This window comes from Anomaloglossus baeobatrachus, chromosome 2 (assembly GCF_048569485.1).
Source record: "Anomaloglossus baeobatrachus isolate aAnoBae1 chromosome 2, aAnoBae1.hap1, whole genome shotgun sequence".
In the NCBI taxonomy this organism is placed as follows: Eukaryota; Metazoa; Chordata; class Amphibia; order Anura; family Aromobatidae; genus Anomaloglossus; species Anomaloglossus baeobatrachus.
The window spans coordinates 103,807,771-103,834,584 of NC_134354.1; the positions used below are offsets into that span (position 1 = coordinate 103,807,771).

Consider the following 26,814-nt stretch of genomic DNA (forward strand, 5'->3'; position numbering starts at 1 on the left):
CCCAGCATCAGCCTCTCTGTCCCCAGCATCAGCCTCTCTGTCCCCAGCATCAGCCTCTCTGTCCCCAGCATCAGCCTCTCTGTCCCCAGCATCAGCCTCTCTGTCCCCAGCATCAGCCTCTCTGTCCCCAGCATCAGCCTCTCTGTCCCCAGCATCAGCCTCTCTGTCCCCAGCATCAGCCTCTCTGTCCCCAGCATCAGCCTCTCTGTCCCCAGCATCAGCCTCTCTGTCCCCAGCATCAGCCTCTCTGTCCCCAGCATCAGCCTCTCTGTCCCCAGCATCAGCCTCTCTGTCCCCAGCATCAGCCTCTCTGTCCCCAGCATCAGCCTCTCTGTCCCCAGCATCAGCCTCTCTGTCCCCAGCATCAGCCTCTCTGTCCCCAGCATCAGCCTCTCTGTCCCCAGCATCAGCCTCTCTGTCCCCAGCATCAGCCTCTCTGTCCCCAGCATCAGCCTCTCTGTCCCCAGCATCAGCCTCTCTGTCCCCAGCATCAGCCTCTCTGTCCCCAGCATCAGCCTCTCTGTCCCCAGCATCAGCCTCTCTGTCCCCAGCATCAGCCTCTCTGTCCCCAGCATCAGCCTCTCTGTCCCCAGCATCAGCCTCTCTGTCCCCAGCATCAGCCTCTCTCCTCCCAGCCTACCCCAGCCTCAGCCTCCCCCAGCATCAGCCTCTCTCCTCCCAGCATCAGCCTCTCTCCTCCCAGCCTACCCCAGCCTCAGCCTCCCCCAGCATCAGCCTCTCTTCTCTCAGCCTCCCCATCCCAGCCTTCCCTAGGATCAGCCTCTCTCCTCCCAGCCTCCTCCAGCACGCCGTGCTCCTCTGCCGACACTCACACACCCGATCGCACACACACACATACACACACCCGATCGCACACACACACATACACACACCCGATCGCACACACACACACACACACCCGATCGCATACACTCACACACACCCGATCGCATACACTCACGCACACACACATTGACGATATCGCACATACGCGCTTATACTCACAACATCCGGAGATACCACATGCTTCTGGCCATGTGATCCTCCGGCAGGTCCTGGAAGCTCACAGCACAGTATCGCCGCCGAGAAGCAAGCGATATCCCAGGATGTTGTGAGTATGTGGATGCGATGTGTGTGTGTGTGTGTGTGTGTGTGCTGTTATGTGTGTGCGTGTGTGTATTTTCCGCCGCTGCAGGACCTTGATGCGCTGGTAACAATGCTACCATGGTTACCAGCGTATCTCGTCCCCCGCTCGCACGGGAGCCAGCCCCAGCAATGCGAGGGTATGTGTCGGTTGGTTTGGCGGCGTACGCTGATGTGGGCTCCCAGGGGTACAGTACTCACCTGGTAGTCGTGGCTCCCTGACCGTGTCGGTTCGGGGAATGCGTGGGGGGGGGCGGGGCCAGAGCTAGCGTGCATTGCGTGAGGGGGGGTCGGGGCGTGGCCGAGTTGCCAATGCCTGCAGGGTGCCGGGGCGAGAGGCCAATCTGTGGGGGGGCGGAGCCTGGGTGAGTGGCCGGCCAATCCGTGTGGGGGCGCAGCCTGGGCGATCGGCCAATCTGTGCGGGGGGCGGGGCCATGGCGAGCCCAGTGGCCAATCAGCTTTGTGTCACCGTAAGGACACAATTTTGGAGACAGACAGACAGACAGACTAAGGCAATTATATATATAGATTCTGGAATGCTGTATATAAGGGCTCACTGGTGGAAAACCTGGTGACAGGGTTCCATTTAACATCAAAACCAAAATTAGGTTTTTGATGTCAGAGCAGCTCCATTCAGCCTTACATCACCAAGCGCAAGGCCAATTATTGGATTTGATGGTGTAATGCAGCTACCACTGGACTCTGTAGCAGTAGCAATGTGTTTTGTGGAGTGACGAATCACACTTATCTGGCAGTTTGGTGGACAAGTCTAGGTTTGGAGACTGTCAAGAGAAGGTTACCCGCCTGACTGCACTGTGCCAGCTGTAAAGTATGGAGGAAGCATAACTTTGTAATGAGGTTGTTTTTCAGGTTTTGGCCTAGGACCCTTAGTTTTAATATAGGGAATTATTAATTCTCGGGCATATCAAGATATTTTGTTTGCGTCCACTTTTGTGGACACAGTTTGAAGAAGCACCTTTTCTGTCCTAGCATGACTGTGCTCCAGTGCATATAGCCTAGTCCATAAAGGCATGGTAGGTGAGTTTGGTGTGGGAGGATTTGATCATCCCGCTCAGACGCCCGATCAATGACTCTATCAAACTTTTTGGATGAAGTAGAACAGAGATTGCGAGCCAGGCCGTCACATCCATCCAACATATCATAAGGTCCTGATACGAGCCTGTGTGTGTGTGTGTGTGTGTGTGTGTGTGTGTGTGTGTGTGTGTGTGTATGTATGTATATATATATATATATATATATATATATATATATATATATATATATATATATATATATATAATGTATTTTTTATATATTTTAGATATATATATATATTATATATTTTAGATATATATATATTATATATTTTAGATATATATATATTATATATTTTAGATATACAGTTAGGTCCAGAAATATTTGGACAGTGACACAAGTTTTGTTATTTTAGCTGTTTACAAAAACATGTTCAGAAATACAATTATATATATAATATGGGCTGAAAGTGCACACTCCCAGCTGCAATATGAGAGTTTTCACATCCAAATCGGAGAAAGGGTTTAGGAATCATAGCTCTGTAATGCATAGCCTCCTCTTTTTCAAGGGACCAAAAGTAATTGGACAAGGGACTCTAAGGGCTGCAATTAACTCTGAAGGCGTCTCCCTCGTTAACCTGTAATCAATGAAGTAGTTAAAAGGTGTGGGGTTGATTACAGGTGTGTGGTTTTGCATTTGGAAGTTGTTGCTGTGACCAGACAATGTGCGGTCTAAGGAACTCTCAATTGAGGTGAAGCAGAACATCCTGAGGCTGAAAAAAAAGAAAAAATCCATCAGAGAGATAGCAGACATGCTTGGAGTAGCAAAATCAACAGTCGGGTACATTCTGAGAAAAAGGAATTGACTGGGGAGCTTGGGAACTCAAAAAGGCCTGGGCGTCCACGGATGACAACAGTGGTGGATGATCGCCGCATACTTTCTTTGGTGAAGAAGAACCCGTTCACAACATCAACTGAAGTCCAGAACACTCTCAGTGAAGTAGGTGTATCTGTCTCTAAGTCAACAGTAAAGAGAAGACTCCATGAAAGTAAATACAAAGGGTTCACATCTAGATGCAAACCATTCATCAATTCCAAAAATAGACAGGCCAGAGTTAAATTTGCTGAAAAACACCTCATGAAGCCAGCTCAGTTCTGGAAAAGTATTCTATGGACAGATGAGACAAAGATCAACCTGTACCAGAATGATTGGAAGAAAATAGTTTGGAGAAGAAAGGGAACGGCACATTATCCAAGGCACACCACATCCTCTGTAAAACATGGTGGAGGCAACGTGATGGCATGGGCATGCATGGCTTTCAATGGCACTGGGTCACTTGTGTTTATTGATGACATAACATCAGACAAGAGTAGCCGGATGAATTCTGAAGTGTACCGGGATATACTTTCAGCCCAGATTCAGCCAAATGCCGCAAAGTTGATCGGACGGCGCTTCATAGTACAGATGGACAATGACCCCAAGCATACAGCCAAAGCTACCCAGGAGTTCATGAGTGCAAAAAAGTGGAACCTTCTGCAATGGCAGATCTTAACCCAATTGAGCATGCATTTCACTTGCTCAAATCCAGACTTAAGACGGAAAGACCCACAAACAAGCAAGACCTGAAGGCTGCGGCTGTAAAGGCCTGGCAAAGCATTAAGAAGGAGGAAACCCAGCGTTTGGTGATGTCCATGGGTTCCAGACTTAAGGCAGTGATTGCCTCCAAAGGATTCGCAACAAAATAATGAAAATAAAAATATTTTGTTTGGGTTTGGTTTATTTGTCCAATTACTTTTGACCTCCTAAAATGTGGAGTGTTTGTAAAGAAATGTGTACAATTCCTACAATTTCTATCAGATATTTTTGTTCAAACCTTCAAATTAAACGTTACAATCTGCACTTGAATTCTGTTGTAGAGGTTTCATTTCAAATCCAATGTGGTGGCATGCAGAGCCCAACTCGCGAAAATTGTGTCACTGTCCAAATATTTCTGGACCTAACTGTATATATATTATATATTTTAGATATATATATATTAATGTGTGTGTGTGTGTGTGTATATATATATATTTTATATATATATATTTTATTGATTGTGTATATATATATATATATATATATATATATATATATATATATATATATATATATATATATATATATATATACACATACACACACACACACACACACACACACACATTAATATATATATCTAAAATATATAATATATATATATATATATATATATATATATATATATATATATATATATATATATATATATATATATATATATGTTAAGGTGAACTCTTAACCAGAGATCACTAGTTGCCTACTGCCTGGCCGAATTGATATATACCAAGTGCATGCATAAAAGAATTCACACCAGACACAGTCGGATATGAAGTCTCTTCTTGGTCACAGTAGAAAATGGCGCCAAACAGACAGAGAAGAGCATGCGTCCTCTTGATATAGGCTAGGGGCGGTCACAAGTTCAGATATGCCCATTTAGTGGGACAGTCCATGAGCTAGCCAATGGGGAGATCCGTGTTGCTGTTGATGGGCGGGTCTGACTCCAGTGGACGAAACCATAATAATGGGAGGGACGTCATTTAGTGGATCCATGCTGATGGTTTGGTCTGTGATGTCTTCTGATCTTTGGGTTGGTCTTCTCTTATATGGTATCTTCTTACACCTGGACATTCCTTGCATTCCAGGCAAGGTGTGGAGAAACAGGCAATGACAGCCACCTTTATATCTGTGTCATGTATATGATCTGAAACCTGAATTATGTAAGGCAAATCGACATATTTCCCACAATGCCTTCTCAAGAGGTTAATTAAGTATTTCATCTTATGGCTCTCCTCAACATATATTAATGTGTGTGTATGTGTGTATATATATATATATATATATATATATATATATATATATATATATATATATATATATATATATATACACATACACATTAATATATGTTGAGGAGAGCCATAAGATGAAATACTTAATTAACCTCTTGAGAAGGCATTGTGGGAAATATGTCGATTTGCCTTACATAATTCAGGTTTCAGATCATATACATGACACAGATATAAAGGTGGCTGTCATTGCCTGTTTCTCCACACTATATAATATAATATATATATTAATGTGTGTATATGTGTTCACACAAATGACAGGAGACTAAAATTAAAAATCCCAATTTTATGCTTGGTTGATCTGTACACCATAGATTCCTGATTTGGCTTTAGGCCTCAGATGGAGTAAAATATGATGAAATCCTTGAAATGAGGATGTACAAATAAAGTTGCCAGTGTAAATACTTTTTAATCTTCACTTTATCACTTCAAATCTCACATCTGATTGTCTTCTTCTGCTAGTGCTACCATTTGGGCTTTATACATTGATGAATACACTAGAAGCCAGTGAATGTGTAGTGCTTTTACAGCCTTGATATATTTTAATATGCGTCATTCATGTTTACTGAACTTTTATGATAATGAAATTGTTTTTAAAACACATGTATAATTTTAAATCTTGTTCATACCCACAGGAAAATAATTAGCAGCTTATTTGCTGGCAGAACGGGCACAGCGACAGTCTTATCTGGTTCAGTAGCTGGCCTGGAGGGGGGGTCCCAGCTGGCCCTCCGCAGAGCAACCAGCATGCGAAAGACATTTACGACTGGCGTGGCAGCTGTGAAGAAGAAATCGCTATGTATTCAGATTAAACTTCAAGTAGTAAGTGAAAATTTTCTTTCTATCTGACATGAAATCAGAATAAACCTTTCCCGTTTCACGTCAGTTAAGAACCACAATTATTTCTATTTGCCAAATACCAGAATAATGAGAGAGAGAATCTTTTCAGGCATTTTTATTACTTTCTGCAAAGTCAAAAGTTTACAGACTTTTCATTAGTATTTAGTACCATTGCCCTTAAACAACCTTCTCACAATAGCTGGTAGGAATTTGGGCCCATTCCTCCTCACAGATCTGGTGTAGCTGAGCCATGTTTGTAGGTCGCCTTGCTCGCACCGGCCTCTTCAGCTTTGCCCATAAATTTTCAATAGGATTAAGATCAGGGCTTGTGATGGCCACTCCAAAGCATTGACTTTGTTATCCTTAAGCCACTTTGTAATCCGTTTGGCAGTATGCTTTGGGACATTGTCCATTTAGAAGACCCATTTCTGCCCTAGCTTTTAAGTTCCTGGCTGATGTCTTGAGATGTTGCTGATGTCCGTATTGCCACATAATCTTCTTTCCTCATGATGCCATCTATTTTGTGAAGTGTACAAGTCCCTAATGCAGCAAAACAACCCCACAACATGCTGCTGCCACCACCACCATGTTTTACAGTTGGGATGGTGTTTTTAGGCTTCAAAGAAGAGAGAGATAAGCTATATATGATATATATTATACTCGTATAAAATATATTTTTATAGTTTAGCTTTCTTATAGAGAGATGTATTAGTAGGGATGTTTTTCTCTCTAATAATTGAAGTGTCTTGTCATGTTCGTCATGTTATTAATTCTGATTTTTGTTGCTCTTTTTAGGATGCTCTAATTGATACAATTAAGAAGTCCAAAATTCACTTCGTCTACTGCTTTCTGCCCAAAGTGGAGTCTTGTAGCAGCGAGACTCGGCTGGTCCCAGCTGCACGTGTTGGCTCCAGTGAGTCAGACCTGTCAGGAGAACGTTGCGATGCCGAGCTGATGCAAGTGGATGTTCCTCTGCTGCGAGCTCAGGTTCGAGGGTCCCGCCTGTTGGATGCTCTACGCATGTATAGACAAGGTAATTATCTACCGCTGATTGCAAATTGCAAATCCACTTTACTTGACAACATTCTGTTTTTGACTAATGCAGCTAAAGCTTATTTCTGAAATCCTGCAATATTTCAACTCCAACTACATGAACAATACGGTATCAAAACTTTAAGTGTGACTCACTACATCCAATTATGAAAACATTTCTGTGAATTGTAGAACATTGAAATTCAGGGGATACACTTACATTTTTTGCAGGGTTTTTTTTCCACTTTTTTTTTTTTTACCTTTGTACAATAAAAACAAAAAAAACCTTGACCTTGAGATCTTCGGCAATCACACGGCACCAGATAACAAAGAAAAGTAGTATAATAAAGACGTGGGGAAATGCTGCCACCTACCACTATGTGGGCCCCTTTATTGCTAAAGAACAGCGTGTTTTTGTTTTGTTTTAATTTTAGACAAAAATGCACTCTTCTTTATACCAGTGGTTACTAATTTCTCAAAAAGCAGTTTTCAGGGTATAGCTTGTTGGGAAGAAGGGTTGAATTCCTTCTTTAGGGAGCATTCAGACGTCTGTGCAAATTGGTCCAAGCACGGACCGCAATGCAGGGACTCGGTGCAGATCTCGCGACCCAAGCGTCACTGCCTCATATATCTTTGAGGATGTGATGCTTGAGTCAGGACAGCCACGGCTAGTCCATGCATTGCGGTCTATGCTTGGACTGATTTGCACAGGCATCTGAATGCCCTCTTAATGAGCGAAATTTGCCTGACCGCTGTGCATTTAAGAGTCTTCATTCCTGGACCCCCACCAAGATACATTAGGTAATACCCATCATATAAATAAAAGTTGAAATGCTGAATTCTTTTTAATTGCTTTCAAGTACCGTATTTTTCTTTTTATAAGACGCACCGTATTATGAGACGGACCCCAAATTTGGAAAAAAAAAAAGGTAATAAAATATGGCGTCCGTTTTATAATCCGGTGGTGTCTTACCAGAAATATGGGGCAGCAGCGGAGCGGTGGTCACAGGAGGCAGGGGCAGTACTGGAGTGCTGCGAGTGGTACAGAAGGGGGCCCAGATACTCACTGAGGGTGCTGCTCTGTGCGGGGCTGGTGACACTGCTCTGGCGACGCGGCTCTGCTCTTTGCGAGGCTGGTGACGCGGCTCTGCTCTGTGCGGGGCTTGTGATGTGGCTCTGCTCTGTGCGGGGCTGGTGATGCGGCTCTGCTCTGTGCGGGGCTGGTGATGCGGCTCTGCTCTGTGCGGGGCTGGTGATGCGGCTCTGCTCTGTGCGGGGCTGGTGATGCGGCTCTGCTCTGTGCGGGGCTGGTGATGCGGCTCTGGTCTGTGCGGGGCTGGTGATGCGGCTCTGGTCTGTGCGGGGCTGGTGATGCGGCTCTGCTCTGTGCGGGGCTGGTGATGCGGCTCTGCTCTGTGCGGGGCTGGTGATGCGGCTCTGCTCTGTGCGGGGCTGGTGATGTGGCTCTGCTCTGTGCGGGGCTGGTGATGCGGCTCTGCTCTGTGCGGGGCTGGTGATGCGGCTCTGCTCTGTGCGGGGCTGGTGATGCTGCTCTGCTCTGTGCGGGGCTGGTGATGCGACTCTGCTCTGTATGGCGCAGCTTTCCTTTGTGCGTGGGGCGGTGAAGCACCAGCCATTCTGAAGAGGTCTGTAGTTGGCGGTGAGGGCTTCAAGTAATGGTCGGAGTTGATGCATGCGCAGATGAGAGCTTGAGCTGAGAGCTCCATCTGTGCATGCGCTGACTCTGGGCGCCATTATTTGAAGCCCTGACCGTCCACCGCCCTACGCACAGAACAGCAGCGCATACAGCAGCGCCAGCAGCACACCACATAGCATTACCCCTGCCTCCTTTGACCTCTCTTCACCATCCCCCAGCATGAGTCTCCACATGGCCTCCTATATACAGCTAGAGACTCCACATGGCTTCCTATATACAGATAGAGCCCCCACAAGGCCTACTATATACAGCATGAGCATCCATGTAGCCTCCTATATACAGCTAGAGATGCCACATAGCCTCCTATACACAGCATGATCATCCACGTAGCCTTCTATATACTGTCTGAGGTCTACATAGCCTCCTATGTACAGTATGAGCCCACACACAGCCACCCTATATACAGTGTGAGGCCACAAACAGCCCTCCTATATACAGCATGAGCCCCCACATAACCTCCTATATGCAGCGTGAGCCCCCACTTGGAATCTTATATAAGTTTATACCCCCTAATCCTGATTTCAGACACGGCAGCCTCCATCTCCTCTCCTTTGGCAGGCCTGCAGAAGCAGCGCAATGAAATGACATCATTGTGCTGCCTGCAACAACATGCTGATGTCTTGTAAGCTGCAGGCCTATAGCGGTCTGTGGCATAGGCTAGGTTCACATTTCCGTTAAATTGTATCAGTCACAAACTGCTGCTCTGGTAAACAACGGAATCCGTTTAGCAGATTCCGTTGTTCCCATAGACTTGTATGAGCGGCGGATTGTGACTGATGATGCTGCGTTGCACCCTCCGTCCGACTGGTCAGTCATGGAACGACTGACCGCGGGGCGGAAGGAACGCAGCCTTAACGTTTTTTGAGCAGCGCAATCCGTAGGATTTTGCTGCGCATGCTCTCTCTGGCTCCCTGCACCCGTAACCAGGATACACATCGGGTTACTAAGCAATGCGCTTTAGTTAGTTACCCAATATTTACACTGGTTACGTGTGCAAGGAGCCAGTGCTAAGCGGTGCACGCTGGTAACCAGTGTATATCTGGTATATAAATATCGGGTAACCAAGCAAAAAGTGCTTTGCTTTTAGTTACCTGATATTTACCCTGGATACGTATGCAGGGAGGCCGACACTTCCGCACTCTGCATGTAAACACACACACTCACCTGTCCCCAGCCCTGCAGTCCCTGCGGCACTGACGTCCGCAGCGCCACGGCCCCGCTCGGCTCCACCCACCCCGAACTCCGCCCCCCGCACACAACAGAGTCCGACAATGAATTCTGTTCTTTGTCATCCGTCAAGCAACGCATGTGACTGATGCAAAACAACAGAAATGTGAACCTACCCTTAGGAGACGGACAGTGATAGAGGCGGGCACAGAGCAAACACTTCATCCTCTCTCACAGGACTGAATATCTGTGTCATGATCTTTGATGCTACGGACGTCCCTGCGGCTTGGACTGACTCTCCATATGGGGGAGAGCCGGTCCGTCTGAGTATGACGTTCTCTCACACACTTAATACTGGAGCACTATACAAGCAAACGGCACATCTTGTTTGTACAGTGGATCTAAAATTCTCATTAATGTCAAGCAACAAAAAAAAAAAAAAATCATTCGACCTATTCTTTAGTTATCAGCAACTGGCTGGCCTTGGTTGGCGCTGTAGCAGCTTTGCATGTTACTTCCTGCTTCTCCATTTCGAAGATCATAAATGGAAGATGATTCCCTGGCCAGACATCCTCTTTAGATGGAGCTGTAATATAGCACTGCTAATGGCTGTAGTTAGTCTTTAGTTCAATATTATTAATACATTTGTACGGTACATTTAGTATACATATTTTGTGACCTTTTCATAAATACAGTTTTTGTTTTTATTTTTTGCTTTTAACACTGATGCCCCTGCTAAGTCTGGCGGAGCTATGCTTTTATTAAAGAGGACCAACCACCAGGATTTTCATATATAAGCTATAGCCAGTGCTATACTGGTGCTATCATACTGATTCTATACACATCTTTAGTTTTGAGATTGGATGTATACTTTCTGAAATACAAGCAAATAAAGTTTGAGAACTGCACTGTGATTTGATTGATAGGTGCAACGGAATATCTAATAGGTGGGTCGGGTTATGCTAGATCGAATCAGCTTGCAGAAAAACTGCCAACCCTTGTCTCTGTTATTACAGGGGGACAGAGGAAGGACAGGCAGGCAGGGGCGGGAATAACTAGCAAAACCCGACCCACCTATTAGATATTCTGTTGCACCTGTCATCAAATAAGTGCATCTGACAAACTTTACTTGCCTGTATTTCAGAAAGTATACATCCGATCTCACAACTAAAGGTATGTATAGAATCAGCATGATAGCGCCGGTATAGCACTGGCTTTAGTTTACATAGGAAAAACCTTGTGGATGGTCCTCTTTAATTGAGTAATTGCTATTCTCACATTTTCTATGAGCAGTGTAACAGCCATGTGCTTGTCTGCTCACTCTCTGGCAATAGAGGCATATGAATTTAAGAATGCTGCTCATTATGATAAAAAAAATGAAGAAAAGCCCTGTTAAAATAAACAAACTCCCGCCCCCCCCAACCCCCCACGTAAAAAAAAAAAAAAAAAATCAATGTACATCTCCGAGAGGTTTGATCAATATAGGCTTCCTACTGAGCTGGTGCTGGATGGTGAATCAGTCAATAGACAGCGACAGATTAGGAGACAGAACATAAGCGTCCAGGTTTCAACAGTCAATTGAAGTGGAATTCTCAAACAATTGCGAGCCGGAGCTGCTTTTCCAATAACCAGCTCAGTGCTTGATTTAATTACACACATACACACAATTGCATTCAGCTCCTCAATCTCGCGTATAAACGAATTTCATGTTGTTTTCACGTTATGTTTGCAGACACCTCCGCACAAACATGACCCTGAGTGCGCTCCCGCTTGTTGCATTATCACTTCCAGGTCTTTGCATATGTGAAACAAATCGTTGCAGAGTTTTTAGGACAATTATACACGACATGTACTTCGAACAACTTTCTTTTGTATACTTTACTTTTTTTTTTTTTTTTTTTTTACAACCATAGTATGAAAATACAAATGTATCCACTGTTTATTTTTTTCTTTAGCTCTTCCTTTCCCTTGGCTGCTTGTCAAGATGTCATCAAAACCAAGCTGTATAATCTAAATTCATGTATGCTGGGAATAAACTAACCTCCTTCCTGTCCTTTCTGACTCCAACCCTATAGGTTGCTTTACACGCAACAACATCGCTAGCGATGTCACTGGTGAAAGCACCCGCCCCCATCGGTTGTGCGTCACGGGCAAATCGCTGCCCCTGGTGCACAACATCGCTAGGACCCGTCACACGGACTTGCCTGCCTAGCGATGTCGCTGTGGCCGGCGAACCGCCTCCTTTCTGCGGCGTCACAGCGACATCACACGGCAGCCGTCCAATAGAAGCAGAGGGGTGGAGAGCAGCCGAAAGAGATGCCCACCTCATTGCCGGAGGACGCTGGTAAGGTGTTGTTCCTCATTCCCAGGGTGTCGCACACAGCGATGTGTGCTGCCTCAGGAACGACGAACAACCTGCGTCCTGCAACAGCAACGATATTTTGGGATTAGAACGACGTGTCAACGATATGGTGAGAAATTTTCATCGTTGGCGATCGTTCGTACGTTTCACACGCAACAACGTTGCTAACTAGCCCGGATGTGCGTCACGAATTCCGTGACCCCAATGACATCTCGTTAGTGATGTCGTTGCGTGTAAAGCCCCCTTATCTCTTGTATTGAAGCATCTAATGAGAGTGTGCAAAAGTCATTATGAAGAAATGGGGTGCAGGATTGGCTGTGACCGCCTATTGTGATTGATTGATCCTGTGTTGTCAGCTATGTATAGAGCTTTAGTTGTCATTGCTAGGCTATGTTCACATGCGACATCTTTTTTGTCAATGCCACCTAAGTGCATCTAAAATGCAGCAAAAACGCAATGCGTTTTTACCGCGTTTTTGACGCTTTTTTTTACTGCGTTTGGCCCAATGCATTTTTTAAGTCAAATCTATTGACTGGAGGGCTCAAAAACGCAAAAAGAATTGAAATGCTGCATCTTCAAAAACGCAGCCAAGATGCAGCCAACAAAAGATGCCCAGTGTGGACAGCAAAATAGAAATCTCAAAGACTTTGCTGGGAGAAAGAAATGCATGTATTTTGGTGCATCTTTGTGACCTCAACGCACCAAAAACACAGCAAAAGACGTCCTGTGTGAACTTAGCCTAATTCTCTTTCTGCTGATGAGGAGTCTTCTGAAAACTCGTCCTGAAATGATCGGAAGTACAAGTCTACAAAGCTCCAGTGTAAAAATTGCAAGATTACTAATTTGACTTTGTAATAAAATTTGCCATATAAAAAAAATTTCACAAAATTTTGAGAAAATACATGTAATACAAATCCCTGATTTAAACGCTAGTTTATTTTCTAATCACACATTACCTTTAGCAGAGAGTGTGCACTCTTTCCATGAGTTGTGTCTACTACTGCAGATCAGCCCCACTTCAACAGAAATGAGCTGCAGTACCAAACACGACCTATATGCCAGACAGACACGATGTCTGGATAGGAGGAAGTGCTGAGACCTGTAAAATAGAGATCTGAAAGAGGATTTTTAGACACTGAGTAACAAATGGCTGAATCAGAACACAAAACCTCAGAGGACAATTGCCAACGATCAGAGGTGGGATTCACATTGTTAAAGTTTGTTCCCGGTTTGTGTTTGGAAACCACCCCATTTAAAAAAGATGCCTATTTGCATGTCACACCCATTTTCACGCACCTTCCTCAACCACAAAATAGAAGTAACGGCAGCTAAATGTAAAAACATTTTACCCGTCTTAACCTACCTACCACAAACCACATGAGCGAGCATCACTGTACGCTCGGTGCTCTGCCCAGTGTGAGCTGCTTGCACTGTTTGAACGGCTCGTAACGGGGGTGAATTCATTATTATCGGATGTAGTGTGTACAAAAAAAATAAATTAAAACAAAATGGTAAAACCCCATCCTCCTTGCTCTGAAAGTGCCGCAATACCATTACCGGACCACATATTACCACCAACTAGTGACCAAATAGCACTCAAAAGGGACAAATATCACCACACCATGACCAGCCCACACATTACCACCACATATTGACTTAATAATACCACATATAAGGGACAAATGGCACCACATCATGACCAGACCACATATTACCACCACATAGTGACCGAATAATATCACATACAGGGAACATACACCATTACACCAGGATCACGCCACATACGAGGGGCTGCTGATAAGTCTTTGGCTTTACCCAGAAAGAAACGAGATAGGATGATGACAGTTTACATTTATTCCACATACTTAACACTGATGTCAACACACTTCTTATATCGGTATTCCAAGTTCTGTAAGCCTAGTAAAAAACCAGGCATCCATACCAGCCATGGCCTCAGAAATGGTGTGAAATTTGGTACCCTTGAGGTGTGTCTTCAGGTTTAGGAACAGATTGTTGTCAGGAGGAGCTAGATCTGGTGAATATGGTGGGTGGTCAACCAGTTGTCTTGCTGGAACAAGATCCCTTTGGACAACTTGCTGCACCTTTTGGCTTTGAGAGCTGCCTTCAATTGGTCGAAAAGTTGGTGGAACCCTTTTGAAGGTAGTCCACTAACAGTGCACCCTCTTTATCCCAGAGCACAGACTGCATCACCTTAGGGGCTGATTTTTGGACCCTGACCTCTTTTGGACGAGAAGAATCACTGTGCCTCCACTCTTTTGACTGCTCCTTGTTTTCAGGGTCATACAAATAAATCCAGGTCTCATCCATAGTGACCAGTCAATCCAGGAATTTCGTATCAGTCTGGAAATGCTGACAAATGAACCGGGAAATTTTCGCTCGCATGATTCTCCATTTTGTTTTCCCAAGTGCGTAGAACACAGTTGCCATAAACAACAAACACAAAATTTTTAAATCCTATATTAGACACATAAGGCTTTCATGTGATGTAACATTCGTTACCATAGAAAAAAAAAACCACGTGGCCAAAGACTTATCAGCAGCCCCTAGTATTACACTACATAGTGACTGAAAAATACCAAATACAAGGGAGAAATAATGCCACACCATGACCAGACCACATATTACCACCACAGTGACTGTATGCAGCAATACTGGTTATTAATTAAAAAAACAAATGCACCCCACAATACTAGTAACAGTAATATGACCATCAGTGCCATTTTACACAGGAGCTCTGTATATAGTGTCAATAGTGTCATTGTGCAGGTAATACGTTGGAAAACCACCTGTTACACATATTCAAGGAACAAAGGAAATATAAATATGACTTATGGACAATTTTTTTTATTATTATTAAATAATGCACTTTGCAGGGTGCTCATCTAAAATATGAGGGTACTTATTAGTATGGTCACAATCATGCGTCCTATTATATTTCTATTTTGCAGGTTATCCAGATCACATGGTATTTTGTGAATTCAGGAGACGGTTTGACGTTTTGGTTCCCCACCTTACCAAGAAACATGGGCGCAACTATATTGTCACAGATGAAAAGAGGGTATGTTTCCGTTAATATGCAATATTTATGCTTGTGAGGTATTTGAGAAGATATGCAATATATTTATCTAGGCGGCTACACCTGGCATTATGCACAAAAGGAGGCTTGGATATAAAAGTATGCTTACGTTGTTCATAAATGCTCTTTATCACAAAATCATAGGGCTTAAAGACTTGTTTGGCCTTAATTTTAATACTATTGATGTTTTTGCATCTGCAGAACTAAACATGACATGGTTTTGTGATATTTTGTCATAAGTTGTCTATACTGCTCATGTCTATGTGTGGCCATCCTGTGGTTATGTGAACTGCATACCATAAGGGCTTATGTTGCTAATTTATTCAGTTTGTATCAAGCTAAATTTAAAATCCTTTACCAAATTAAAGCAAAGTTAAGGGAAAAACACATCAGTTCCAGGTCTGGTACAGTGACTCGTTGAGAACGCAGGGATCTATGTTTTTCCCATGTAAATGAGCTATTAAGATTCTGTGGGCCGGACATAGATCTCCGTAAGTATCTGCCTCCACAGATTATTGTAAATGAAAATATATTACTAGTGTGACCATGTCATGACTGACAGTCTGCACTCGTGATCTATATGTCTCACACTTGTAACACCCCCTTTCATTTGAGGTAAAATCTGGAGGCAGCTTCTCAGGAAGATTTATATCTGGCCCATAAGCCTTCTAAAGTAAGATATCATTTTATTCAGCTTCCGATGACCTGGATGCCCATATACATGGCTTAGGAGGGTTGATCCTGCTGACAGATTCCCTTTAAGGCCTCGCTCCCACAAGTATATTTTGCAGACAAAATGACATTTTTCTTTTATTTCCTCTTGTCAATTCAGCATGAGAAAAAAAAAAATCACAGCATATATCTGATTATGCGCACCAATACAATTCTTTGGGTACATGTGAAACATCAGACTGCACTCTGATGTCATCCTAGTGCAGTCCGGTTTACATTGACAGACAATTGAGAAGATAGAGAAATTTAAATTCTCAGACTTCTCCTCACCTGTGCTTCAATGTGTGAGAATCTGATCACTGTAAATGACACTCTGCTCAAATTCTGACTAAAGTTTGATTCTGTCATTGGCATAATCAGGCCTATTCTGTTGCATGAGAGAACATGTGCTCGTTTGACCCCAGCTGAAACATGATTCTCTGCCTGGCTACACAATTGCATTCAGGTTTATTTTTCTCTGAAACACTCCGGTATGTCAGAGAAGATACAGTTTGCATATCCAACCAGGGACCATAGCCAGAGGCAAGAGTAGCCCAGTGCTGTCCCAATTGCTGTATTATCTCTGCACTGCTACTGGGGATTGCTAGGTCTCTTATTTATGTACACCTGTCAATCAACTGGAGGGGTGCAGGGAGAATACAGCTGGGACAGCCCTGGACTAGCCTCACTTCTGGCTGCGGTCCCTAGATGGATCACGGATTCTCAGACTATACTTACTATGAAATGTTGGAAGCTCTGATTTCTGCTGACTATGGCTTGAGCAACATAACTCCTCTGAAAAAATAAATAAAATATTCTGACTGCTGCAACCACTAGGGGGAGCTCAGTGTTCACAATAATAAGCCTGTCATTGAACGCAATAGATCAGCATGCAAAAAAACTCGAGGGACAGCTGCAGGTAGCTTACTGTCATATCAAATCTGCAAATAATGCAAATTATTATTATTATTATTGACAAAATATATTATTTTTATTATTCTTCATATTACATTTGATCTCTTGTAATCCTGCAGTACTAGAATTTTACTAGGTTGTTGATAGCTGTTGGCATCAACTTTTTTATTTTTGTAAAATGATGCCCTAAGTTGAATGAATGATTTTTGCTTGTAGCAGGTAATGCTTTCAGGGAATGAATGCAGCTTTTTGCCTGTGGTACTGCTGGCTCAGGCCCAATGTTTCTGAATTGAATTTCTATAGTAAATTATATGGATGTCCTGTTCCACTTTGATGTCTTTCTCTGTAACTCGTACAGCGACAATTGCATTTCACAGCAGCGGCACATCATGGTGATGACTGTAAATACCATCGGGCTTGCCAAATTACAATTTACTGAATTGTTGGGGTAGGTCCAGTTTTTTGTTTGTTATCCTGACAATCTGGATCAAAAATACATTGAGCGTTCAGTTCTTTTTTCTTTTGGGCAGGATTGTATGGATGTGTACAGCGATTTTGTAGGAGGATCTTTTCTATACTATACGCTGTGATGACTGTACACATCTGAAATTCCTCCATATCCATGCACTGGGCTAACGTATACAAGTGCATAAATTAGTAAAGCTGCTTACACTGTAGACCCTATGACTTGGTTGTTGTCCTATAGTATAATAAAAAAATATGTACACCATATTCACAATCAAGAACCAGTGCAGGTCCCTGGACTGTCTTATTTATGCAGACTTGGACCTTATTTTGACATCTGTGAAAATTAGTCCATGCACAGACTGCAATGCACAGACTGCAATGCACAGACTGCAATGCACAGACTGCAATGCACAGACTGCAATGCACAGACTGCAATGCACAGACTACAATGCACAGACTGCAATGCACAGACTGCAATGCACAGACTGCAATGCACAGACTGCATTAGGGTACTTTCACACATCCGGATTTTTGCTCTGCGGCACAATACGGCGTTCTGCAGAAAAACCGCAACCGGCTTTTGTAACGCCGATTGCGGTTTTTTTTGCATTGACTTACATTAGTGCCGCATTGTGCCGTAGGGGCTTGCGTTCGGTCCGGTTTTTGCCGCATGCGGCAGATTTAGCCGATGCGGCGGCCGGATCGAACGTACCCTGCAACGTTTTTTGCTCCGGCAAAAAACACCGCATCGCGCCGCATCCGGCCGCTGCGGCGCATTTTTCAATGCATCCCTATGGAGGCCGGATGCGGCGCGATGCGGAAAAAACCGCATCCGGTCGCCGCATGCGGTATTTTCCACTGCGCATGCTCAGTAGCATGCCGCAACCGGAAAAAAACGGACCGGCCGCATGTAAAAACTGATGCAAAGGATGCGGTGTTTTCACCGCATCCGTTGCATAGTTTTCACAGCCGGATTGAGCCGCAGGGCTCAAACCGGATGTGTGAAAGTAGCCTTACACAGGTCTCCGGACCCAAATATCGCTCATAAGCATATATGAGGCTGCTGAGGTCCTCTTAGGAGTCTTGAAGCTGATATACTCCTATCACGTCTGCTCTAGAGTGGTGCTTCAGCACTGCTCTGCACAGCAGAAATACTGATCTCCTGTGAATGCTGGAGTTCACAGGAACTTCGTCAGGACAGTGATGGGGTCATCAGCTGACCCCCTGCTGTCATGACCACCCATTGGCACCCCGTGATCATGTTGCAGAGCCACTGATGGGGAATGATGTGCTCCTCGCCAGAGCTTTAAATCCCGCTGTCAGAGATTGACAGCGAGATTTAACTGGTTAACAGGTGTGGGTGGATCTGTGATCTACCTGCTCCTGTTACCTGCACATCGGCTAATCAGATCAGCCTACTTGCAGGGAAAAATGCCGACTAACCACACGAGCCCACATGAGAGGGACAGCTACGATCAAGGTCATGAAGAGGTTAAGACATCCATTATTTTTTTTTTTAAGCTGAAGAAACTTATACAGATTATTTTAACGCTAACACTTAGGGGTACTTTGCACACTACGACATCGCAGGTGCGATGTCGTTGGGATCAAATCGAAAGTGACGCACATCCGGCGTCGCTGTCGATATCGGAGTGTGTAAATCGTTTTTGATAAGATTAACGAGCGCAAAAGCATCGAAATCGTATCATCGGTGTAGCGTCGGTCATTTCCATAATTTCGGAAGGACCGATGTTACGATGTTGTTCCTCGTTCCTGCGTCAGCACACATCGCTGTGTGTGTGAAGCCGCAGGAGCGAGGAACATCACCTACCTGCGTCCTGCGACTCACGCCGGCTATGTGGAAGGAAGGAGGTGGGCGGGATGTTTACGTCCCGCTCATCTCCGCCCCGCCACTTCTATTGGCCGCCTGCCATGTGACGTCGCTCTGACGCCGCACGACCCGCCCCCTTAGGAAGGAGGGGGGTCGCCGGCCAGAGCGACGTCGCAGGGCAGGTGAGTGCATGTGAAGCTGCCGCAGCGATAATGTTCACTACGGCAGCTATCACAAGATATCGCAGCTGCGACGGGGGCGGGGCCTATCGCGCTCGGCATCGCAAGCACTGGCTAGCGATGTCGTAGTGTGCAAAGTATCCCTTAGGCTATGTTCACACAGGGCTTTTTTGGTGTTTGCTGCGTTTTTTAGCTGCAGATTTGCCTTGGTTTTATGCAAATCCATGCTAATAAAAAGCTGTTTTTTACAGTCCCAGCAAAGTCTGAAATTTCTGAAATCTCAAATCGCGTTTTGGCTCAGGTTTTTAAAGAATGAGCATGTCAATTCTTTGCTGAAGATTTGCTGCGTTTTTTCATTGATACAACCCATTTTGTAGAAAAAGAGCAGCAAATCTGCAGCAAAAACACATGAAAAACAAACCAAAAACTAGATGACTCAAAGATTTCCTGCCACAAGATCATGTTATGGTAAAGAAAAAGTTACCAAAAAAGCCCCATGTGAACATAGCCTAACACTGTTCTACAGCCAAATTGGTTCAGAGGCAAAAACAGTTGAATGTGACTAATTTTGTGGGGCTGAAAACAAATCTGATGCTTATATTTGCTGATTGACTGTAATTTTCAAGATCCAGAGGAGGTTGTAATTACTTAAGACACCTTTCATGCAGGCTGATTGAAAAATTGCATCTTTATTTCATCATCATTATTACATTATTAGTAGTTGGTCTATTAGATAATCAATTTAGTCTATTGAGCCTTCAGTATCATCTTAGGATGACCAATCAAAAAATGCCAACTCTGCTCCGATGACGTAATCCTAATTACAGTTGCATCACCTAGTTTTATAAAAGCTCTCTGTGTAAGGTATACTGTTTTAGGAAGTCTTCGCTTTAGCTTCTTAACAAATTGGCCTGTTTCTATGTTTTTTTCAGATATAGTCTTTCTTGCATTAACAAAGCTGATAGTTTTTGCTACATATGTGCATATTAACTTTAGCACACAAAGGCGAAAAGTGACTACCATGATCTGGAAAGGCTAGAATATCCAAAAGTGCATTTAAAAAAATTAGAATATCAAAAAGTTAATTTATTTGAGTAATTCAATACAAAAAGGGAAACACATATATTATATAGAGTCATTACACAACTAAAATAGTGACCTATTTCAAGTGTTTATTTCTGTTAATGTTGATGATTATGGATTACAGTCAATGAAAACCCAAAAGTCATTATCTCAGAAAATTAGAATAATTACCACAAAACACCTGCAAAGGCTTCCTAAGCGTTTAAAATGGCCCCTTAGTCTGGTCCAGTAGGCTACACAATCATGGGGAAGACTGCTGATTTGACAGATGTCCAGAAGGCAGTCATTGACACACTCCACAAGGAGGGTAAGCCACAAAAGGTCATTGCTAAAGAGGCTGGCTTTTCAGAGTGCTGTATTAAAGCGTACTAATGGAAAGATGAGTGGAAGGAAAAAGTGTGCTTAAACAAGGTGCACAAGCAACCGGGATAACCGCAGCCTTGATAAGATTAAGAAAAGGCCATTCAAAAAATTTGGGGGAGATTGACAAGGAGTGGACTGGTGCTGGAGTCAGAGCTTCAAGAGTCTCCACACACAGACATATCCAGGACATGGGCTACAACTGTCAGATTCCTTGTGACAAGCCACTCATGACCAATAGACAACGCCAGAAGAGTCTTACCTGGGCCAAGAAGAAAAAGAACTGGACTGTTGCTCAGTGGTCCAAGGTGGTGTTTTCAAATGAAAGTAAATTTTGCATTTGCATCAAGGTCTCAGATTCTGGAGGAAGAGTGTAGAGGCCACAATCCAAGCTGCTTGAGGTCCAGTGTGAAGTTTTCACTATCGGTGATGGTTTGGGGAGCCATGTCATCTGCTGGTGTAGGTCCACTGTGTTTTATCAAGAGCAAACTCAGCGCAAATGTCTACCAGGAAATTTTAGAGTATTTCATGCTTCCCTCTGCCAACAAGCTTTTTGGAGATGGAAATTTAATTTTCCAGCAGGACTTGGCACCTGTCTACACTGCCAAAAGTACAAACATGCTAAGAGGGTGAGCTAGTCGGGGGAAGTAACGCCCTTACGACTAGTTGCTGGGCTCTAGCATATGATAAAAGAGCTTTAGAAATACTTTTTCTAAAGATCTCTCTATCTATGCTACTAGATACAGGGACAATTAGGCAAGGATTAGCAATATGTACCCAGAATTGCTCGTGCTTCTGGGTGCATATTGCACCTGACAGGTTCACTTTAATAACCACAGTAAAACTGTGATTGATTGGCTAGCAAACTCGCCTGATCTAAACCCCATAGAGAATATATGGGGTTTGCCAAGATGAAGATGAGAAACACCAGACCCAACAATGCAGACGAGCTGAAGGCTGCTATCAAAGCAACCTGGGCTTCTATAACATCTCAGCAGTGCCGCAGGCTGATCACCTCTATGCCACGCCACATTGATGCAGTAATTAATGCAAATGGAGCCCCAGCCAAGTATTGAGTGCATTTACTGTGCATACTTTTCAGTAGGCGCCAACATTTTTGAGTTTCAAATAATTTTTTCAGTTGGTCTTCTACGAGGGGCTGCTGATAAGTCTTTGGCTTTACCCAGAAAGATACGAGATAGGATGATGAAACTTTACATTTATTCCATATACAAAAAAATTAAAAATAAATAAAATGGTAAAACCCTGCCCTTCTTCTTCTAAAAGTGCCACAACACCATTACCAGACCACAGATTACCACCAACTAGTGACCAAATAGCACTTAAAAGGGGCAAATATTACCACACCTTGACCAGCCCACATATTACCACCACATATTGACTTAATACCATATATAAGGGACAAATGCCACCACACCATGACCAGACCACATATTACCACCACATAGTGACCGAATAATACCACATACAGGGAACGTATACCATTACATCATGATCATGCCACTTACAAGGGCTGCTGATAAGTCTTTGGCTTTACCCAGAAAGAAACGAGATAGGAAGATGAAACTTTACATTTATTCTACATACTTTCCACTGATGTCACCACACACCACACATCGGTATTCCAAGTTCTGTAAGCCTAGCAAAAAGAAGGATTTCAGTTGTGCCTCAAATCAGGCATCCGTTGCAGCCACGGCATCAGAAATGGTGTGAAATGTGTTACTTTTGAAGTGTGTGTTCAGGTTTAGAAACAGATGATAGTCGGAGGGAGGTAGAGCTGGTGAATAAGGTGGGTGGTCAACCAGCTGGAAGCCCAGCTCTGCCAGTTTTTCCGTGATCTCTTGTGCAGTTTGAGCAGAGGTGTTGTCTTGTAGGAACATAATTTCTTTGGACAGGTTGCCACACTTTTTAGCCTTCAGAGCTGCCTTCAATTGGTCCAAAGGTTCAATGTAATACCTTGCACTGATGGTAGAACCCTTTTGAAGGTAGTCCACTAGCTGCATGCCTTCCTTACCGCAGAACACAGATGCCATCACCTTAATGGCTCATTTTTGTACCCTGAACTACTTTGGACGAGGCGAACCACTGTGCCTCCACTCTTGACTGCTTCTTGTTTTCAGGGTTATAAAAATAAATCCAGGTATCATCCATAGTGACCAGTCGATCCAGGAAGTTCTTATCAGTCCGGAGATGTTGACAAATGGACCGGGAAGTTTTCACTCGCATGCCTCTCTGATCTGTTGTCAAACATTTAGGGACCGACTATGCAGATAGGTTCCTCTTGGCCAAATGTTCATGGATAATGACACAAACACGTTCACAGAGAATTCCCTTGATGTCTGCTATTGCTTTAGCTGAAATTCGTGGATTCTCCAGTATGAGGTTGTGCACAGCATCGACGATCTCTGGAACAACAACCACTCTGTCGTACAGGACGTTCCTCATCATTGCCGCTGAAGTGGCCCGTTTTAAATTTGGCAACCCAGTTCTTACCTGTGGAATATGAAGGGCATTGATCCCCCAATGTCTGCGACATATCACCATGAATATCCTTTGCAGACTTTCCTTGCAGAAACAAGAATTTTATCACTCCTCTGCTCTCAGTTGCTGTGAATATCGCATTAGACTCCGCCATTATGTTTTGCCGGGTGCGTAGAACACTGTTGTCATAAGCAACAAACATTAAATTTTGAAAACATATATTAGACACGTAAGGCTTTCATGTGCTATAACATTCATTACCATAGAAACAAAAAAATGAAGAAAAAACAAGAAAGCCAGCTCAACTCAAAAATGGCATGTATTATAAGATGTGCACTGCACTAAATATTCCAAACTGTACTATTTTGAAAATTTGCGAGTTTTAGAAAAAAAAATTGCAATTTCTTGAGCCACGTGACTGCAAATCTCTTTGGAGCAGTCCTACTCTAAAACATTTTTATTTAAAATATGCCATATGGCCTCACATATGAAAAAGTAGAACTGTTCATTGCTGCTCTTACCTGGTGCTTTTCAATCCCGTACCCATGACTGAATCATTGCTATGGGCGGGACAGGCCCAAGCAAATGCTGCATGAAATAAATAGCCTGAGGACAGGGCTTGATGGCTGAATGTGAACAGCCACCAATTGCCAAAATCAAGACAGGTGGAAAAACAAATTAAATTGAGGTGCTCGACAAGGAGGAGGTCAGACACCGACCAATTCAACGAAGAAAAAACAAGAAAGCCAGATCAACTCAAAAATGGTATGTATTATTATGGGCCAGAGGCGGCGCGTACGCAGATGAGATCTCCATGTGCTCTATGTGCACACACGCCGACTCCAGAAGCCATTATTTGGAGCCCGCACCGTCGACAAAGCAATTGGGACACCTGCCGCACCAACTTTCTCAACACGGCCCCCAGCACAGCACCCCGCAGCCAGCACAGCCCCCAGCACAGCCCCCCGCAGCCAGCACAGCACCCCGCAGCCAGCATAGCCCCCAGCACAGCACCCTGCAGCCAGCACAGCCCCCAGCAGCCAGCACAGCCCCCAGCACAGCACCCCGCAGCCAGCACAGCCCCCAGCACAGCACCCCGCAGCCAGCACAGCGCCCAGCACAGCACCCCGCAGCCAGCACAGCGCCCAGCACAGCACCCCGCAGCCAGCACAACGCCCATTCTCCACCTCCCGGTAAGCTGCATTCGCATTATAAGATACATCCCTCATTTTCCTCTCAAATTTTTGCGAGGAAAAATGCGTCATACACCGTATTTTTCGGATTATATGTAGCACTAAAAGGAATACTCTGTGCTATCCTACAAACAAGAGCAGACACGGATTTGAATTTAGGAGGTCAAAATCATTAAGAAATGGCTGATTTAATCACTGAACCTGACAACTATTGAAAACCTGAAGAACAGTGTTATCATTTTACAGTGACTGCAGCTGATGTCTTTATGTCAGAAATATGGGCTGTAGACATGTGTCACTTATAATCATAATGATTTATCATGGTTTTACAATGTGTCTGTAAAAAATATTATTTGTCTAACTTTTTTCATAAGCTGCCTAGAAAAAGTAAAGTCAAGCTGGCAACCCTGGTCCTCTTTATTCACCTGTTTTATGGAAGTTGAGCAAGCATGGATAGCGTCCTTCACGGCCATAGCAAGTGGTGATCACGGGTATTGATAATCTCTAGTTGAGGACTAATTTTATCTAGCAGTTATCGGAAGCAGCTTGTGTAAATGATCGTTCATTACACCTCCCGTCAATATTGTCGGTGTTGCGTCCCTCTTTACACGCGGGGATATGCTGCAGGTAAACAATCATTTTAACAGCACGTAAAATATGCAATCTCCTTCTTTGTCTTCTGATCGCTGGACGCATTACATTGGGGAGTGGGGATTGTAGAGGTTTTGCATGAGATGGGTGATAACTAGATTTTGCTGATGATCATTATAAAAACGCCTGGGTAAGTCATCGCTGATTCAGTACAGATAGGGAAATATGCCTTGTATCTTCCTTCTTTTAATGCCCTTCATGTTATTGTCAGGGGGTTCCAAAACTTTGGGAACAGTACATCATGCATACGTTTACATTATTATTTTAATCCTTTCCTTCTGCTCGGTGAGGAATTTCACACTGCGCTTCTAGATATTTTTATCATCATAGCTCCGGATTTGATCCGGTAAGGGAATCGCAAGTGACAGGTTTGCATTACTGGACACCATTGTCTTCCACCAGTAATGACCGTGCTACACATTTCTGAATCTAAGGCCCCTATGCACAATTCACTGTGGCTTATAAGGGGGTCTCTGCAAACAGTGTTAGCTGTTATTGTACACAATGCCTAAAGGGCATATCCTCTGCATGGCTCATTGGGGATCCTGTCTGTCTAGTACAGGTTGTCAAGCGAAATGAGATTTTAGAGTTTACCAGTGACGGTTTCAAGACAGTGAAATGTCTCTAGAGATGGAGGGACAGCACATTTCTAATGCATGACCGACTTAGCTTGTGATTATGGATGCATCATTGGAAGCAGCGCCTGTAATTCATGTTTGTAACATAAATAGTACATGCTGTAGGGATCGGCTGCTGAGCCGTCCTCCTCGTGTTTGTTGGCTTCATTATTTAAAGCCGGTCTGATAGTGTTTAAAATATTAAGCAGCACATTATATGATGAGCTCTTATAATGACAAATGTGCAGAAAATACAGGAAATACACAAAAAACATTATAAGATATAAAGATGGCCATGCAACATTAGAAAAAATGGGTATTCAATACACATAAGGTCCTAAATGATAAAGGGAATATAAAATCCATAAGGCTGCGTGCCCACGATCAGGGTTTGCAGTGTTTTGGATGCGGTGTATTTTTGCTGCGTCCAAAACGCTGAGTTGTACAGTACAAGCACAGTGGATGGAATTTATAGAAATCTCCTGCTCACTGTACGTATACTGCCCACAGTGTGAACTGAATTGCGGTGCAACTTTCCCAGTCAGTTTTTTTTTTGTTGCGGAGTCGCATGTGTCCTCCGCAGGGAGAACAGAAGAGAGACCGCAGCGCCCAGAACAATGATCGTGGTCACGGGCCGCTGTGTTCTCCTGCGGAGGAGACTAGCGGGCCCGCAGGTCAGGATCCGATGAGTGCAGGACACGCATGTGTCCTGATCGTGTGCACATACCCTATTAGTAGTAAGTTTCATGGACAAATCAATACAGAAATCTGAGATAGGTATACACCCAGATTAAAAGAAGCAGAAAAGTACGAAGTTAAAAAGGTAATTTTATTGAAAAATATTAAAATGCAAAAGATTAAAAAGATGGGCAGACACGCAGAGGTGGGATGGGGGGAGGTTGGGAGGGGGGTTGGGATTTGAGGAGATACATTATCTGCAATTTTGTAGTTTAACATAATCATAATGTATTGTATTATATGATTAT

At 43.8% G+C, this 26,814-nt stretch overlaps 1 protein-coding gene across 1 annotated transcript in view; it reads left to right on the plus strand.

Annotated features, from left to right (window-relative positions):
- Positions 1-26,814, plus strand: part of MYO18A (myosin XVIIIA) — a 538,612-nt gene that overhangs the window by 280,766 nt on the left and 231,032 nt on the right. The window contains exons 23-25 of the mRNA XM_075333424.1: positions 5,739-5,925; positions 6,739-6,976; positions 15,191-15,300. Of these exons, the coding sequence (XP_075189539.1) occupies positions 5,739-5,925; positions 6,739-6,976; positions 15,191-15,300 (535 nt within the window). The remainder of the gene's footprint in view (positions 1-5,738; positions 5,926-6,738; positions 6,977-15,190; positions 15,301-26,814) is intronic.